The sequence below is a fragment of the Orcinus orca genome, chromosome 18, assembly GCF_937001465.1.
Source record: "Orcinus orca chromosome 18, mOrcOrc1.1, whole genome shotgun sequence".
NCBI lineage: Eukaryota > Metazoa > Chordata > Mammalia > Artiodactyla > Delphinidae > Orcinus > Orcinus orca.
The window spans coordinates 77,601,594-77,617,149 of record NC_064576.1 but is presented as its reverse complement, the minus strand read 5'-3'; the positions used below and the strand labels follow the sequence as shown (position 1 = coordinate 77,617,149).

Sequence of the window (15,556 nt, the reverse complement as noted above, 5' to 3'; positions counted from 1 at the left end):
CTTAGTATTTGCTGTTTGTTTTTTCCTGCCTTTTTTATGTTTCATTTTCTCTCCTTTCTTATCTTCTTCTTTTTTTTTTTTTTTTTTTGCGGTACGGTACGCGGGCCTCTCACCGCCGTGGCCTCTCCCGTTGCGGAGCACAGGCTCAGCAGCCATGGCTCACGGGCCCAGCCGCTCCACGGCATGTGGGATCTTCCCGGACTGGGGCACGAACCTGCGTTCCCTGCATCGGCAGGCAGACTCTCAACCACTGCGCCACCAGGGAAGCCCGCTTATCTTCTTTTGTTTATTTTTTATTATTCCATTTCTCCCTCTGTTATCTTGGGAGCTCACATTCTTTAGCCATTTTTTAGTGTTTTTGTAAAGATTACAATACTCATCTTTAACTTATCAAAGTCTAGTATAATTTAGTATTTTACTACTTTCTGGACAATGCCAGAATTTTATGTTATTTTCAGTTTTCGGTTCTAGAATTTCCATTTATCCATTTTTTATAGTTTTTAGTTGTCTACTGAAATTGTCATCTTATCTTTTAATTCGCTGAACATATCGACCATAGTTGTGTTAAAGCCTGTGTCTGATGTTTCCATCGCATGTTTCCCCTTCTGCCTGTCTTTCCATTTATTTCTCTTGGTTTTGGTTAGGTAGTCTTGCTCCTATGTGTCTGGTTGTTTTAGATTGAATGCCAGGCATTGTAAATGAAAATTTTTAGAGCTAATTTACGGCTGTATGTCTCTGCTGTCTAGTGTGATAACCACTAGCCACATGTGACTATTTAAATCATTTAAAAGTAAGTAAAGTTTTAAAATCCAGATCCTATTGCCTGAGCCACACTTCAAATGCTCAACAGCCACATGTGGGTAGTGGCTGCCTTATCAGGACAGATACCTTTTACTGGAGAGAATTTACTTTTGCTTATGGCCTCAGAGATGCAAGGAACCCTGAATCACCTCAAGCCAGTTGAGTTTGAGATGATTCTGAATTGGGCTCTGGTCTTACAAGGGCTGGTGTCCTTCTGATTTCCCTTCCAGTCTGAGTGTAGCCTTTGGAGGTTAGTCAAGTCTGAATACTGGAGGATTCCCAGGGCTGCCACCTCAGCAGGCCCAGCTCCAGGGTTTATGTCTTCAGTCCTGTCTCCTGTGAAAAGCTCTGTTCACCCTTGCGGCCTGGCCTTCGCATTAACAGACACCCCTGGGAGAAGAGCAGCCCAGACGCAGCTCAGCCCTCAGTCTTCCCTTCTGTTCCTCAGCTTGAGGCCTTGTAATTCCTCATGGCCTTGATGGTTCTCTAATGTATCCAAACTGATTTTTTGCAAAAATATTTTTGTCCCCAGCCGCCTTAGTAGTTCTTAGAGGGAGAGATGTTTAAAACAGTGGTCCGTCAAGCCAGAAGTAGAACTCCTCTAAAAATGATGTTTTAATCAAATACTTAAACAAAGATGCCCAACAGCTAACCTGTTTAGCGCACTTTTTCACCTCTGTGGTCCTGTTTGATTCCAGTTACAACTTTGTGATCAACATACTTTGTATCTTTATTTCAGAGATGAGAACATTTAGGTTCAAAGAGATAAAATAAACAAGCAAGTAGAGGGAGAGCTGAGATTCAACCCCAGATTCCCTGAGATCCTCTGTCTGTTGTTAGACCCAGCGGTCTGGCAGTGATAATCACGCAAAATGAATGGTAGGCGTGACCGTGAAGACTCATCTGTCTTATTGGCCCCTCAAGTCATTCTAAAGTCCCTGTTCTCCTTTAAAATGAGTTCCAGAATAGGTCTCCTTCCTGATACTTAAAATACTTGAGCTCTTTAATATTTAGAATAATTTAAAAGAAATTATTCTAAATATTATATAAATATTTCTCTATTGATGAGCCTATATTTTCTATTTCTTTTCCAGTTTTCTATTATATAACTTAATCTGAATTCTATTAACTATGTTTTTTTTCCTCCCCAAGATAACTGCTAAAATACCAAGCACAGCAGTTGCTAGACCTGTAGCTACTGGATGTGGGGTAGGTTTTCTTAAGCTGAAGATACGAAGATGCATTTTCTCATACATAAGTTCAGTTTAGGCAGTTAGTTCTAAATAAGTCTGGCTACCTTTCAGCCCATGACCTGGATATATTTTCCATTTTGGTTAGTGATGAACATTATATATTGTTGATTAATAGCTTTGAATATTCTAGTCATTTTGGTTTTAAATATAACAGAAAATATTTTATTGTCTTTTTCTACCTGTAAACCTCGTGTTTGTTGATTGACTTCTTTTCATTTTCTATATAATATAACCAAGTGTCATGTGTATTCCATTCGTATATCTTATGTGAGGTTAGATGTTACTTAAACATAATGTTTATAATTTTTAAAAACTTAATAATTAATACATGAAAAAATAAAATTTAAGAAAAACTTCAGAGGCATATAATTGGGTCTTGCTTTTATTTGAGATCGTTGGAGGAAAGATGCTATATTAAAATCCATAAAAGAAAATCTTCTAAATCTTGCCCAAAGTACCTACAATTTGGATATTTTAGCTTATGTGAAATAATAAAGGAATGGGAGAAAAATGGAGGAATGAAGTGAAATAGTGTTTCCTAGTGTTTATGATAATATTTCTTAGGGGTCATAAAAATGGTTTTAGAACCTAGAGGTCCCGGGCACTTGCCTTCCAAGTGTCCCTTCCTGTGAATGAAGAAAGTGGCCTTATACGTTATATAACAGTGTGTCATGTGACACATACGTTTATTAATCAGCCAAAGCAGGTATCACTCATAAATTTGGTTTTTGGTGATGTTTCAGAATAGGAGACAGCAAGCTTTTCTGTGAAGGGCCCTGGGGTTTAGGCTCTTCGGAACCCAGCTCAGCATTTTCAGAGAGGCAGCCACAGACGATGTACAGGCAAATGGACTGCGGCTGTGTCCCAGTACAAAGGCTGAGGGTTATAGTTTGCCAATGCCTGTTTTAGAGTTTTATTGTTTGATCCTATATCCTCGGGAGATAAATGGAAAAAAATTATGTTTAGGTTTACTTGCCAATAGGATGAAGGAAAAAAAGTTATAAAGAAAACTTTTATACTTTGGTTTATAAAATTAAATGTAGGCATTTTTTGGAATCGTTTTAACTTAGTTTTTTGTTTACTAGTCCAAGACATCCCTGGCATCGTCAATGGGAAGACCAATGACAGGGGCTATTCAGGTATCTCCATTGTGTGGGTGTTCATTTTGGGCCTTTCCTGTGACTTAGAATATTATTACCAAAGTTTTTTTAAGTTGTTACTTATATAGTGACCCTGGTTCTTTAAACTGTGGGCTAAAGTTTGGACCGTTTGAAATCTTTGGTGGCAAAGTCTCTTTGGATTTATTTACTCAGGTCTCAAATGAAATCCCACTGGGAATGGACATAGGCCTGATAGTTTGCTTGTAGGATGTACTCTGGGACCCGCTCTTCCTTTGCTGTCATTTACAGCAGTTTCTGTGGTTTCTCTCTTAGGCATATAGGAGACCAACCAAAAGTAGGGGAGTAGCCAGCTACTAAGCTGCGTAAGGTACTATCTAAAAATCCTTAAGAGTGCTTTTCTTTTCAAACTGGGAATAAGTCCAGTTAGACAAGGAATCAGAATTTGACAGAGGAAAGGTGAAGTGCAGACAGGCCGGCACATGAGGAGGTGGGAGCACGGAGCAAGCCGGCAGGGGACGAAACCAGTGTTACACGCTAGGCTGTATTTACAACATGTGTCGTGCAGCTCTGCAAGTAAGAGGCAGGCCTTATTTAAGAATGCTCTTTAAATGATGCTTGTTCTCCTAAGGATGGAGTTACTAGACCCATGACAGCAGTGAGAGCAGCTGGTTTTACCAAAGCAGCTTTGAGAGGTTTGTTCTATTTCAGCTATTAATTTTTTTCAGATCTTTAAATTTTTTAAATGTTTTTGTATGTGTAAATATATTACCATATCTAACATGCCATTGATTATTTTAGGTACCATTAAGAAAGGAAAGGGGTGATGAAAATGTTCTGCATCCCAGTTGAGGTGGTAGTTACACTGGCATGTAATCTGCCAAAATATGCCGAGCTCTACATCTAAAATTTGTGTGTGAGTTAGAGCTAAAGAATTAAAGGTGAAAATAGTATTTAAATATATGATAAGTTAAATAATAATTTTTAAATAAAATTGTTATGACAAAAATTAATGATTATTATACCAGTAATGGAAAATTAAAAGGCTAATACCAGGTTATTACTCACATGATTGGCCATTTAGAGTTCATAATAGGGATAGATTACTATGGGGGAGAAATAAATACTGAGAGATATTTATTTTTGTTTTTACATGGTAACACACAGTTTTATTTACATGTTTTTATGTATGTTAAAAATCTTACCAGTTTCTTAATATGCAAAATATTTATGTAAGCATAAAAATGTCCATTCCATTTAATAAATAGGTAAATTAAATAGCATGTGCGCGGTTTCATATCCGTTCAGTTGTGCTGGATTGAGCACTAAACGTGAACTCTTGACTGTGTCTCAGGCTCTGCGTTCGACCCCCTCGGTCAGTCGCGGGGCCCTGCACCGCCCCTGGAGGCCAGGAACGAAGACAGGTATGCAAGTCCTGTGCTGCTCTGCTGTGGTTGGTTGCATGTTCTTAACTTTTACTTCTCAAGTACATAATCCTTACGTATTTGAAAAGTTCATGTCAGCAGAATAGTAACGAAAGCATCATCCCTGGTTCTCGGAACTAGCAAAAGAATCAAGTCTCAGAAAAGCAGCCCTGTGTATTCCATGCAGTTTTACTGTAATATGATTGACTCGAAGATGTGTCTGATTTTTGTATGTGCCAGTATTGATTCTCTTGAAGGCCAAATGTTGCTGTACATGTAATAAGATATTCTTATTTTAAAAGAATATTTCAAAGAAAAAAATTAAGAAAATGTATAAGTTAGTTTGTCATATTGATATTGAGAAATATAATTTTTTATAGAATTAACTTAGTTTTGTGCCATTGACTAGAGAGTAGCTAAAAAGCTACGGTGTAAATTCAGCTGTGTACATTTACTGATATCTAAGCACCATTAGATTTTACAAATAGTGATAGCAGCCAGCATTTACCGAGTGCTCTCTGTGCAATCACTGCGTGCCCTGTGCTGTGCACGAGCTTCCCTGAGCTCTTGTGTCATCAGTTCAGGGGGAGGGAAGCACGGAGAGCTTGCTGGGTCAGGCTAGTACACGGCAGGACTGAGACTTGAACCCAGGCGGTCTACTTCCAGGGCTCATGTTTGTTTGTTTGTTTGTTTGTTTGTTTTGCGGTCCCCGGGCCTCTCACTGTTGTGGCCTCTCCGGTTGCGGAGCACAGGCTCCGGACGCGCAGGCTCAGTGGCCATGGCTTATGGGCCCAGCCACTCGGCGGGATGTGGGATCTTCCCGGACCGGGGCACGAACCCGTGTCCCCTGCATCGGCAGGCGGACTCTCAACCACTGCGCCACCAAGGAAGCCCCAGGGCTCATGTTTTTAAATTGTAATTCTTAAACCTGGTATTTGGGCTATTGTATAAATTACATAATTTCTCTTTTTGACTAATAAGGAACTTATATAGAAAGTCAGTTTACTTTGTATCCTAGTTAATGACAGCAAGTTTGCTAATAAATACATGTTATCTTACTTAAATATGTCATTTAGGATCCTGTCAGCTGCTAACAGCTGGAAACGTCAGAAAAAACACACACACCAAGAATGTTTTATTATCTCCCATAACAGGAGGTCTGGAGGATGGTTAATTTAACTTCTCAATAACCTCACGCTGCTTCAGCTTCTTTCTGATTCTCTTGGCTCTTCTCAAGAGCCTGCCCATCCTCGTGATTCCAGGAGGGCCACGGGAGCTCAGAACCTTCCTGTAGTTGATAAAACCTAGAGTCAGAAGGTGCTCAGTCTTAGGTCCTCTTTGAAGAGCAGGGATCTTTCCGGGAGACATCTGCCGCAGGCAGACGCGTCTTCATTTCTCATTGGCCAGAAATTCATCACACGTGCCTGATGGAACCAGACATTCGGTAGGAGGGTGAGACTCTCCTGTAGCCTAGCTTTCGTGTTCAGGGACGCAGGGCGGCGGCAGGCTCCTGTGGAGGCGCCCAGCAGTGTCTGTACAGAGTTCATTCTCCTGGCGGCTGGTAGGGATGGGGTAGTGACTTTCACTGTCTTCATAAAATTCTCTTACAGAGTTTTAGCGTTACATTTTTATATTGATATTTTAGGCTTAATTATAACAACCTGTAAGCAACATTTAAAGACATTTATTAGAGTTTCAGACAGCTTGAAAATAGAATTCCGTACTTTGAATTCTGAACTTTTTAACCTTTAGAAAGCCACCATCTATTATTAGAATTTTGCAATCTCTATAAACTAATAAAATATGTTGTCTTAATCCCAGGTTTTACTGAAGAATATGATTTTATAGACAAACCTATACTGTGAAATTTATTCCTGTGTTCTTTTTAAAAGTCCATTTGTAGAGAATTAAGAGAATTGATGTTTACTGTGATATATTTGTAGTAAAAGTTTATTTAGGCAGTAACGTACATTCAGAGTGTTGTGTTTTATTGAAAGAAAGTGGTAGTAAAGCAACACTGATGTTGTGTTTGAAACATGGCTGATCTGGGGACACTTCGTTTGCTGCTAATGAAGTCAGGGTTTTAAACTTCCTCACCTCGTTAGAAGTCTCTGTGGTGAGTGGGGCTTCCCTAGTGGCCCAGTGGTTAGGACTCGGTGCTTTCACTGTCATGGCCCCGGGTTCGATCCCTGGACGGGGAACTGAGTTGCCACAAGCCACACAGCATGGCCAAAAAAAAAAAAAAAAAAAGTCTCTGTGGTATCTATTTGGTAGTAAATAATTTTCTCTCTTTTATGGGGTCTTCAGTCTTTCTAACCATAGATAAAGTTTTCATTTGCCATAGAATCTGCTTTCCTTTGGGGATGGTAATGCAATAGCATGGCCCTAGAGTTACCTTATCATGTGTTTAAATCCTGGCTCTGTTACTTACTAGCTGTATGATCTCAGGCTTAGTACTTAACTTTCTTTCGTTTTTTTTTTTTTTTTGGCCGCCCTGTGTGTCTTGTGGGATCTCAGTTCCCTGACCAGGGATCGAACCCGTGCCCCTTGAAGTGGAAGCACAGAATCCTAACCACTGGACCACCAATACTTAACTTTCTAAACTTCAGTTTCCCTGTCAGTGAAATGAGATAATGATAGTACTTGTATCAAATATTCTTGTGAAGATTAAGTGACATGATTAGGGTAAAGCATTTAGCTCAAAATTAAATTACACTTATGCTAAATAAATGTTGGTTATTTTTACTATTATGAATAATTATATAATGTAGTTATTAAAAACAGTGGCACATTTATTCTTTAAGGCCCCTTATATATTTGTCTTATCTGTGACTTACTCTTAAAGTTTATAAGCACATGATGAACAATGTTAAAAGTAGGTTAAATTTTGTGTGTATTGTTAGTGGTTGAATGATTCAAAATATACTTACTTTTTTCTTTAACAGTCCAGAAGAAAAGATAAGACAATTAGAGAAGAAAGTAAATGAGTTGGTAGAAGAAAGCTGTATTGCTAACAGTTGTGGAGACTTAAAATTGGTGAGTTCATAAACTATAAGATTCAAGATTGTGAAGTGTGTGCATATGTATCTTTATGTATGTACCTATGTAAGCACATGTATAGATAAATACTTTCATTTTGTTGTGGACTGGCCTTAGAGTTTTCACTGAAATAATTATTTTGAGAACCTGCAGTTGTAACTCTGCTTCATAAACTCTGAAGTCAAAACAATTGGCTGATTTTGTAATTTTTCACATCGGTCATTTAAGGAGGGGAAAAAATTCCATTGCATCGGTTGGCTAAATTTTGCAGCCTGGTGGACTGCTGAATGGGACGCACAGCCTGCTGCAGGTGGAGCCCATGGCCCACACACAGCACTAAGGGCTGTTTTCTCCTTCAAGGCTGACTGCTCTAAAGTATTTTGTCCTAAGTAAACTGCAAAATCGTGTTTTGCTTCTTGGCAATCCAACTCTGCTGCTTTTTTTTAAATTGAATCTTTTAGTTTGCTTTGTTCACATTACTTTGGTCATCATACCACATAAATATAATTTCTGTGACTTAGTTATCAGATCAATGAATACCATTAGAAAGATTCAGTATAAGCTACTTTTTTTTTTTTTTTTTTGCGGTACATGGGCCTCTCACTGTCGTGGCCCCTCCCACTGCGGAGCACAGGCCCCAGACGCGCAGGCCCAGCGGCCATGGCTCACGGGCCCAGCCGCTCCGCGGCACATGGGATCCTCCCAGACCGGGGCACGAACCCGCGTCCCCTGCATCGGCAGGTGGACTCTCAACCACTGCGCCACCAGGGAAGCCCCAGTATAAGCTACTTTTATTGCTCACAGAACCTGTGCTTTTTTATCTAGTTCTAAAAAAAAATTCCATGTTTAATTAATGTGACTGTGGTCAGTCTCTCAGTGGAAATCGATAAAAGGTTCTTGGCATCCTGAGTAAGATCTGAGCTAAACTAAGGATCTGTTGTCATATTGGGTAGCAGTTATCCATGATCCATGATCCAATACTTGTCTGTATTTTGAGCATCCGAGAAACCAAACAAATCCACCTAAATTCTTACCTCATGAGATTGAATTAAAACACCAAAGATTCAGGAGTTGGGAGGAAAAAGGAAGTAGATAGACATGGTCAGACCAAAAGGGGGTGGGAGGTGAGGTGATGGAGAACCTCGACGTGTGCTCCAGGTCTTAACCCCCACGCTTCCTCTTTTTTCCCAGAGAAGACATTCGGCCTTTCCATGCGGGAGGAAGAGCTCCCGTTTAAACAATAGAAGGGGAGTTTATGGTAGGAGCACACGGGGCATCAGGGAACCCAGGGGTAATGGCAGCCACCCCTGCTTCCCACAGACACTTCCCGAATGCACCAGATTCCGTGTGAGTGCTCAGAGGAGTTTACACAGTATACATTTGATTTCAGGCCTTAGAAAAGGCAAAAGATGCAGGAAGAAAAGAGAGAGTCCTGGTGAGACAACGAGAACAAATTACAAGTCCAGAAAACATCAATTTGGATTTAACTTACTCAGTAAGTATGAAGTACCTGTTGAGTACAGTTACCTTGGCGAGAATTTATAGATTCCGGAACTCCTTTTTCTTTTTTGTTTTCTCTTGTTCTTTAAGCCTTATTGGACTTAAGGTGCCCAGAATTAGATTAATAATACTCTTTAGTTCATGGGACCACTCTTATCTTTGGTATGTACAGTGATCTTCTTTAGTTAATTAGTCATTTTTAATAATGTAGGAAATACTTGTAAACCTACCAGCCAAGGACTCGTGAAGATTGCTAATATTTGGGTTCTATTCAGTGTGGATACTTTAACGAGATTCATTTTGTTTTGTTTTGAGGTATAATTGGGATACAGTGTTCTGTTAGTTTCAGGTATACAACACGATGACTTGATATTTGTATATATTATGAAATGACCACCACAATAAGTCCAGTTAACATCCGTCACCAAACATAGAGAGATAATGGTGTTCTAATTTATTTATTTATTTATTTATTTTTGGCTGCGTTGGGTCTTTGTTGCTGCGCGCGGGCTTTCTCTAGTTGCCGCGAATGGGGGCTACTCTTGGTTGCGGAGCACGGGCTCTAGGCACACGGGCTTCAGTAGTTGTGGCGTGTAGGCTTCAGTAGTTGTGGCTCGCGGGCTCTAGAGCTGAAGCTCAGTAGTTGTGGCTCACGGGCTTAGTTGCTCTGTGGCATGTGGGATCCTCCCGGACCAGAGCTCGAACCCACGCACTGTCAGGCAGATTCTTAACCATTGCGCCACCAGGGAGGTCCTGATAACGAGATTCTAATGTGGACTTTTTGGTCTGTGATTTTAGAGAACTTCAAACTAGGTGAATAAGATAATGTTCTGTGAGGAGAGTAGGGGGAAAAAACCAGCTAATTTCTAGCAAAATTTATTCAATTCTGAAAAGACACTTCTTTGATATTTATACTGCTGTTTAAAAGGGTATGTTTTCAGTAGGAAAAGTCTTCATATGCTAAACAAGTGGAAAAAAGGACATTAGAACTTAGAAGAATTTTTTTTTTTTTGCGGTACGCGGGCCTCTCACTGTTGTGGCCTCTCCCATTGCGGAGCACAGGCTCTGGACGCGCAGGCTCAGCGGCCATGGCTCACGGGCCCAGCCGCTGCGCGGCATGTGGGATCTTCCCGAACCAGGGCACGAACCCGTGTCCCCTGCATCGGCAGGCGGACTCTCAACCACTGCGCCACTAGGGAAGCCCAAGAAGCATTTTTATATGTTTACTATTTATAGCTAATATTTTTTTATAGCTAATTTTTTAAATTCCATGGAGTCTTTAGATTTGGGAATAATTTGTGATGATTATTGTTTTTCCTTTAGGAACATAATTTACTATAACTTAATGATTTAAATTATAAATTTGCACGTAGAGCAGCAATACTGTACAAATTAAGGTTTAAGGTATTCCACATGATGTTTAATTTATATTTACAAAGAGAGTTTGGTCCACTCTCTTCCTTATTTCTTTTATTACCAGCTATAGTAATAATACACATTTATTCTTTGTGGGTCTTCCTGAGATTAAAAGATAGCAAATCCATTAATTAGAAAGAATACATGGAAAATTAGGTGAAATTTAGAGGAAAGCTCCACCTGTCTTTTTTTTATAAATTTATTTAATTTTTTATTTTTGGCTGCATTGGGTCTTTGTTGCTGCACGTGGGCTTTCTCTAGTTTCGGTGAGCAGGGGTTACTCTTTGTTGCAGTGCGCAGGCTTCTCATTGTGGTGGCTTCTCTTGTTGTGGAGCACGGGCTCTAGGTGCGCGGGCTTCAGTAGTTGCGGCACACGGGCTCAGTAGTTGTGGCTCGTGGGCTCTAGAGCACAGGCTCAGTAGTTGTGGCGCACGGGCTTAGTTGCTTCGTGGCATGTGGGATCTTCCCAGACCAGGGCTCGAACCTGTGTCCCCTGCATTGGCAGGAGGATTCTTAACCACTGTGCCACCAGGGAAGCTCCCACCTGTCTTAATGTTCTGGTTCATATTGGAATGCAAGGTGTTCTCTGTGTACTTCATTGCTTAATGGGTTGGGAATCTTGATAGAAGCATCTAACTTTGTTATAGTATTTTAATCTCTAGAAAGATTATAGGCAAGAGGGACCTAAAATGATCATTATGTGTCTCTTTGCAATATTTTTTCCTTAGGTTCTTTTCAACTTGGCCAGTCAGTATTCAGCTAATGAAATGTATCCTGAAGCACTAAACACATATCAAGTTATAGTGAAAAATAAGATGTTTAGCAATGCAGGTAAGTGTGTATAGTCAGTTTTTCCAATAAGTATAGTTCTTTTGTACCGTTAATTTACCATTTCCTCATTTTATGCTTTCTTATAATGAAATGATCTGTACTCTGAGCAAATTCATATTTATGATAGAGGTGCCCTGCTTAAAGATATGAAAATTCACACAAATACAAATGAAGAAATACAGTTGGTATAAGATACATTGCCTAACAGTAAATGAAAACAGTATTCTGTATCACAGGTAGAATGAGCCAGGGCAACCTACAGAACATGCTTTCCCTTGTATAATTATCCACAAGAGACCTTTGTTTATATTTAGCATTTATATTGTATAATTTTTTGGTCTCAGTATTAAAGTGTATCAGAATATCATTTTCTTTAATATTTTATTAAACTATTACATCATATAGTTTAAACCGGGTAAGTGTACTCTTTTTGTTCCTGAGCTCCAGGCTTCTTCATCCTGCGCCGTGGGGTGGGCCCTGCAGAGTGGAGAAGGGTCAGGACTATGGAGAGCTGACCGTTACCTCAGACCCCCAGGTCCTGGTGAAAAGAGGTGTGGGGTCACTTGAGTACGAGTTGGAAAGTCTCGACAAGCTTTCTGAGTGGACGTTGCATTTGAGCTGAGTCTCAAGTTTTGTAGAAACACTTTTTCTCACCAATTCATAAATGCTTACCATAGAAAATGTGGGGAAAAAAGGATAAACTGTACATCTTGCAGCTCTGGGAGATGCTGGAATAACGCCCAAAAGAAGGTCTAATTTTGAATTATCTAATACCTTTTAAGTCCCATGTTTTCTTAGAAGAACAGAACTCCAGTTTTATAATGTCACTCTTGTTTTCTAGCCATGTTTCCAGGAATCCATCTGTCTTAAGTTCCAATTCCTTGCAGAAGTTTAGTGTGCACATACATGAAAATAGTATAACTGTTTTAAAGTGAGAATTTTAGTTAATGTCTGAAGCTTCATAAGTTGAGAAGACCTTCAAAAAATATAAATTAAGGTCATCTAAAATATCATAGAAAAAGTGAACAAAGTAGGATATTATATATTCATTAAATTTTTTTCAATTAGGACGGTTGAAAGTGAATATGGGAAATATTTATTTAAAGCAAAGAAATTATTCCAAAGCCATTAAATTCTACCGAATGGCCTTAGATCAAATTCCAAGTGTCCATAAAGAAATGAGGTAAGTGTGTAAAATTTAAGTGTCGTTCTTCAGAAACAAGGTCACTCTTGACGCGTTGCCAGTGGGCTGAGTGCTTTATGGTATCTGTACATGAGAGGTGTTAGATTCTTGTTGTAGCTGTAGTACTTTGGTCTGTCCCCTTGTGACTACTTGCATGCGTTTGTGTGATGGAAGTTAAAGGTTGAAGGCATAATATGTGATCAGTTGGAGTAAAACTAAGCTAATGGGCCTATATAGGGAATAACGCTGCGGGCAATTAGCGCCATAATACAGCTTACTGCCAACACCAAATCAAACAGCGGTTCTTTAGAACGTACCAGACTCCAGAATGCAAGACTGGAAATCAAGACCTCCTTACATTCTTACTACAGCTTGAGAAGAGAAGAGTGAGAGGAAGGGTTACTGTTGAATCTTAGAAGAGCGGGGAAGAGGGGGATGCTGGGATGTTTCCTGTTCTTACAGTATTTCAGGAGCAGAAACAGTAGACTACCTTATGGTCTGGTTATAACTATGGGAACATAGGAAGGTACCAGGATACTCACTGGTCATAATTTCTCCTAGGCAGAGTACAAAGCCTCTGTGAAAGTTAATTTCTTTGTAAATGCCACTTTTCACAATAATTTGTTTTCGAATTATGCATGATATCTCATTATCATCAGCAAATATCTAACTTACAGAACACAATGCCCTTGAGGTACTTTTAACCCAGGTGAGGCCAAGAATTTGAGCATTTTAGAAAAAGATAATAATATTATATAGTATATGTTAAGTGCTTAACAGTCCATAATCAAGAGATAGTATAGTAATTAAGTTGAAGGAATAATTATTGCGAACAAGAAAGGTCAAGAAAGGCTTAACGAAAGGAGGTATTCTTGGATTGCTTACTAAAGTGAAGACAAGCGAAGGGGTAACATTCCCGACAAAGGGAGCACTGTGAGAAAAGTCCGGGAAATACTGTGACCTGATCAGAGAACTACGAGTAAAAGGATTTAGTTCAAATGGGGTTATATTGAGGAGTGGTTAGAAATAAGGTGGGATCACATTCATTAGAATGGCTATAATCAAATATGGACAATAATTAGTGTTGAGGAAGATGTAGAGAAATTGGAATCCTCATACGTTGGGGATATAAAATGGCCCAGACACTTTGGAAAATAATTAGGTTGCTTTTTTTAAAAGTTAAACACAAATTTACCATATGACCAATTCCATTCCTAGGTATATACCCAAGAGAAATGAAAACATGTGTTATCACAAAGTATTGTACATGAATGTTTATAGCAGCATTATTCATAATAGCCAAAAAGTAGAAGCCATCCAAATGTCCATCAGGTAGTCAATGGATAAATAAAATGTGGTATAGCCATACAATAGAATACTATTCAGCAATAAAAAACGAATGAAGTACTCTTACATGCTGTAATATGGAGGAACCTCAAAACGGTTATGCTAATTGAATGAAGCCAGACACAAAATATCACATATTGTAACTCCATTTATGTACAATGTCTAGAAAGGCAAATCCAGAGAGCCAGAATGTAAATTAGTGTTTGCCTGGGGCTAGAGGGGGGATCGAGGAATGACTGCAGGTGGGCCCAGGTTCTCTTTTTGGGGTGATGGAAATGACAAAGTAGGAATGTGGTTTTGGTTCCACAACTGTGTTAATATAGCAATAATTATTGAATCATACACTTAAAATAAGTGAATTTTATGATGTGTAAAGTAAACATCAATATAGCTTTAACAAAACAAAACAAAAAAGAAGTAAAGTGGGAAAGAAAAGAAGGAAATTATTTGTGGAATGTCTTGATTGCCATACTAGGGAGTTCAGACCTTTAAAGCGAATCCATGTTTATTTTTCTCTAGGATTAAAATTATGCAGAACATTGGAGTTACATTTATTAAAACTGGGCAGTATTCAGATGCCATTAATTCATTTGAGCACATAATGAGTGTGGCACCAAACCTGAAGGCAGGCTTCAACCTAATTCTTAGTTACTTTGCTGTTGGAGATCGAGAAAAAATGAAGAAGGCATTCCAAAAGCTGATTGCTGTTCCATTAGAAACTGATGAAGATGGTAAATACATTTCACCAAATGTGAGTATGAGGAAGACTGTTATGTAGCCAGCTCCTAATTACCTGTGCTTCTCTGTCTCCAGAAATGAGAAAGTTGGAGTGGATGACATTTCAGGTTTCTCCCAGCCCTGTATTAATGTGTTTTATCATTTTCATTTGTTATTTAAATTAGGTCGACACCAGGGCTATTGAAATAGGGCTAGAGATTGTGGTTAAAACAGACTGCACAATTTTAGTCAAAAAAACAAAAAGGAGAATCTTAGGAAAAATTGTCATTCTTTAATGTTATTTTATATGGAGTCGTACCCTGTGCACTTGCCTGTGTTGATACATCACAATGTATAGTAATGTCAGTTTCATAAATTGAACCTAATAGGTCTTTCTGATAGGGTGTAAGGGTGTCGCAGCATAGTGGCTGGCCCCACTACTCAGTACTTAACTCTCCTTGTTCCTCTATATTTAAAATAGCACTAATTATAACAACCTACCGTGTAGGGTTGTAAGGATTAAATGAGGTGATGCATGTGAAATGCTTAAAATAGTACCTGGAACATAGTAAGTGCTGGGTAGATGTTAACTATTATATATAACTTCCATATTGAGAAAAAGTCATATATGTTGTGAAAGAAATCATCTATGTTTTCAATAGGAAGTAGCAATATGGATCATACTAAGTAATTGATGATCATTAAAGCATTTATATTTGAGTTAAGAATTTATAATATCACACATTTGTACTAACAACCACAGCTTCTGTGTACTTGGCCCTATTCTTTCCAGCCTGACCTTGTATCAGCTGCTAGAATCTATGTTAGTTCGGTGGAGAATGTGATAGGTAATCAGAAGTAAGAAGAAAAAGTTTACTTTACATAAGGGAAAATAGTTTAGAAAGATTAATATATTCTCCATTTTAT

At 38.9% G+C, this 15,556-nt stretch overlaps 1 protein-coding gene across 8 annotated transcripts in view; it reads left to right on the top strand.

Annotated features, from left to right (window-relative positions):
- IFT88 (intraflagellar transport 88) overlaps window positions 1–15,556 on the top strand; it is a 75,167-nt gene that overhangs the window by 13,360 nt on the left and 46,251 nt on the right. For 7 of the 8 annotated variants that reach the window (XR_007473171.1, XM_049701255.1, XM_049701257.1 and 4 more), the window contains exons 4-12: window positions 1,954–2,010; window positions 3,140–3,193; window positions 3,804–3,867; window positions 4,527–4,596; window positions 7,542–7,632; window positions 9,026–9,130; window positions 11,280–11,382; window positions 12,451–12,565; window positions 14,432–14,663. Coding sequence is in view for 7 of the 8 variants with exons in the window: in XM_049701255.1 (XP_049557212.1) it covers window positions 1,954–2,010; window positions 3,140–3,193; window positions 3,804–3,867; window positions 4,527–4,596; window positions 7,542–7,632; window positions 9,026–9,130; window positions 11,280–11,382; window positions 12,451–12,565; window positions 14,432–14,663 (891 nt within the window). In the remaining variant the exon portion in view is untranslated. The remainder of the gene's footprint in view (window positions 1–1,953; window positions 2,011–3,139; window positions 3,194–3,803; window positions 3,868–4,526; window positions 4,597–7,541; window positions 7,633–9,025; window positions 9,131–11,279; window positions 11,383–12,450; window positions 12,566–14,431; window positions 14,664–15,556) is intronic. The other variant, XM_049701252.1, reaches the window with a different exon arrangement.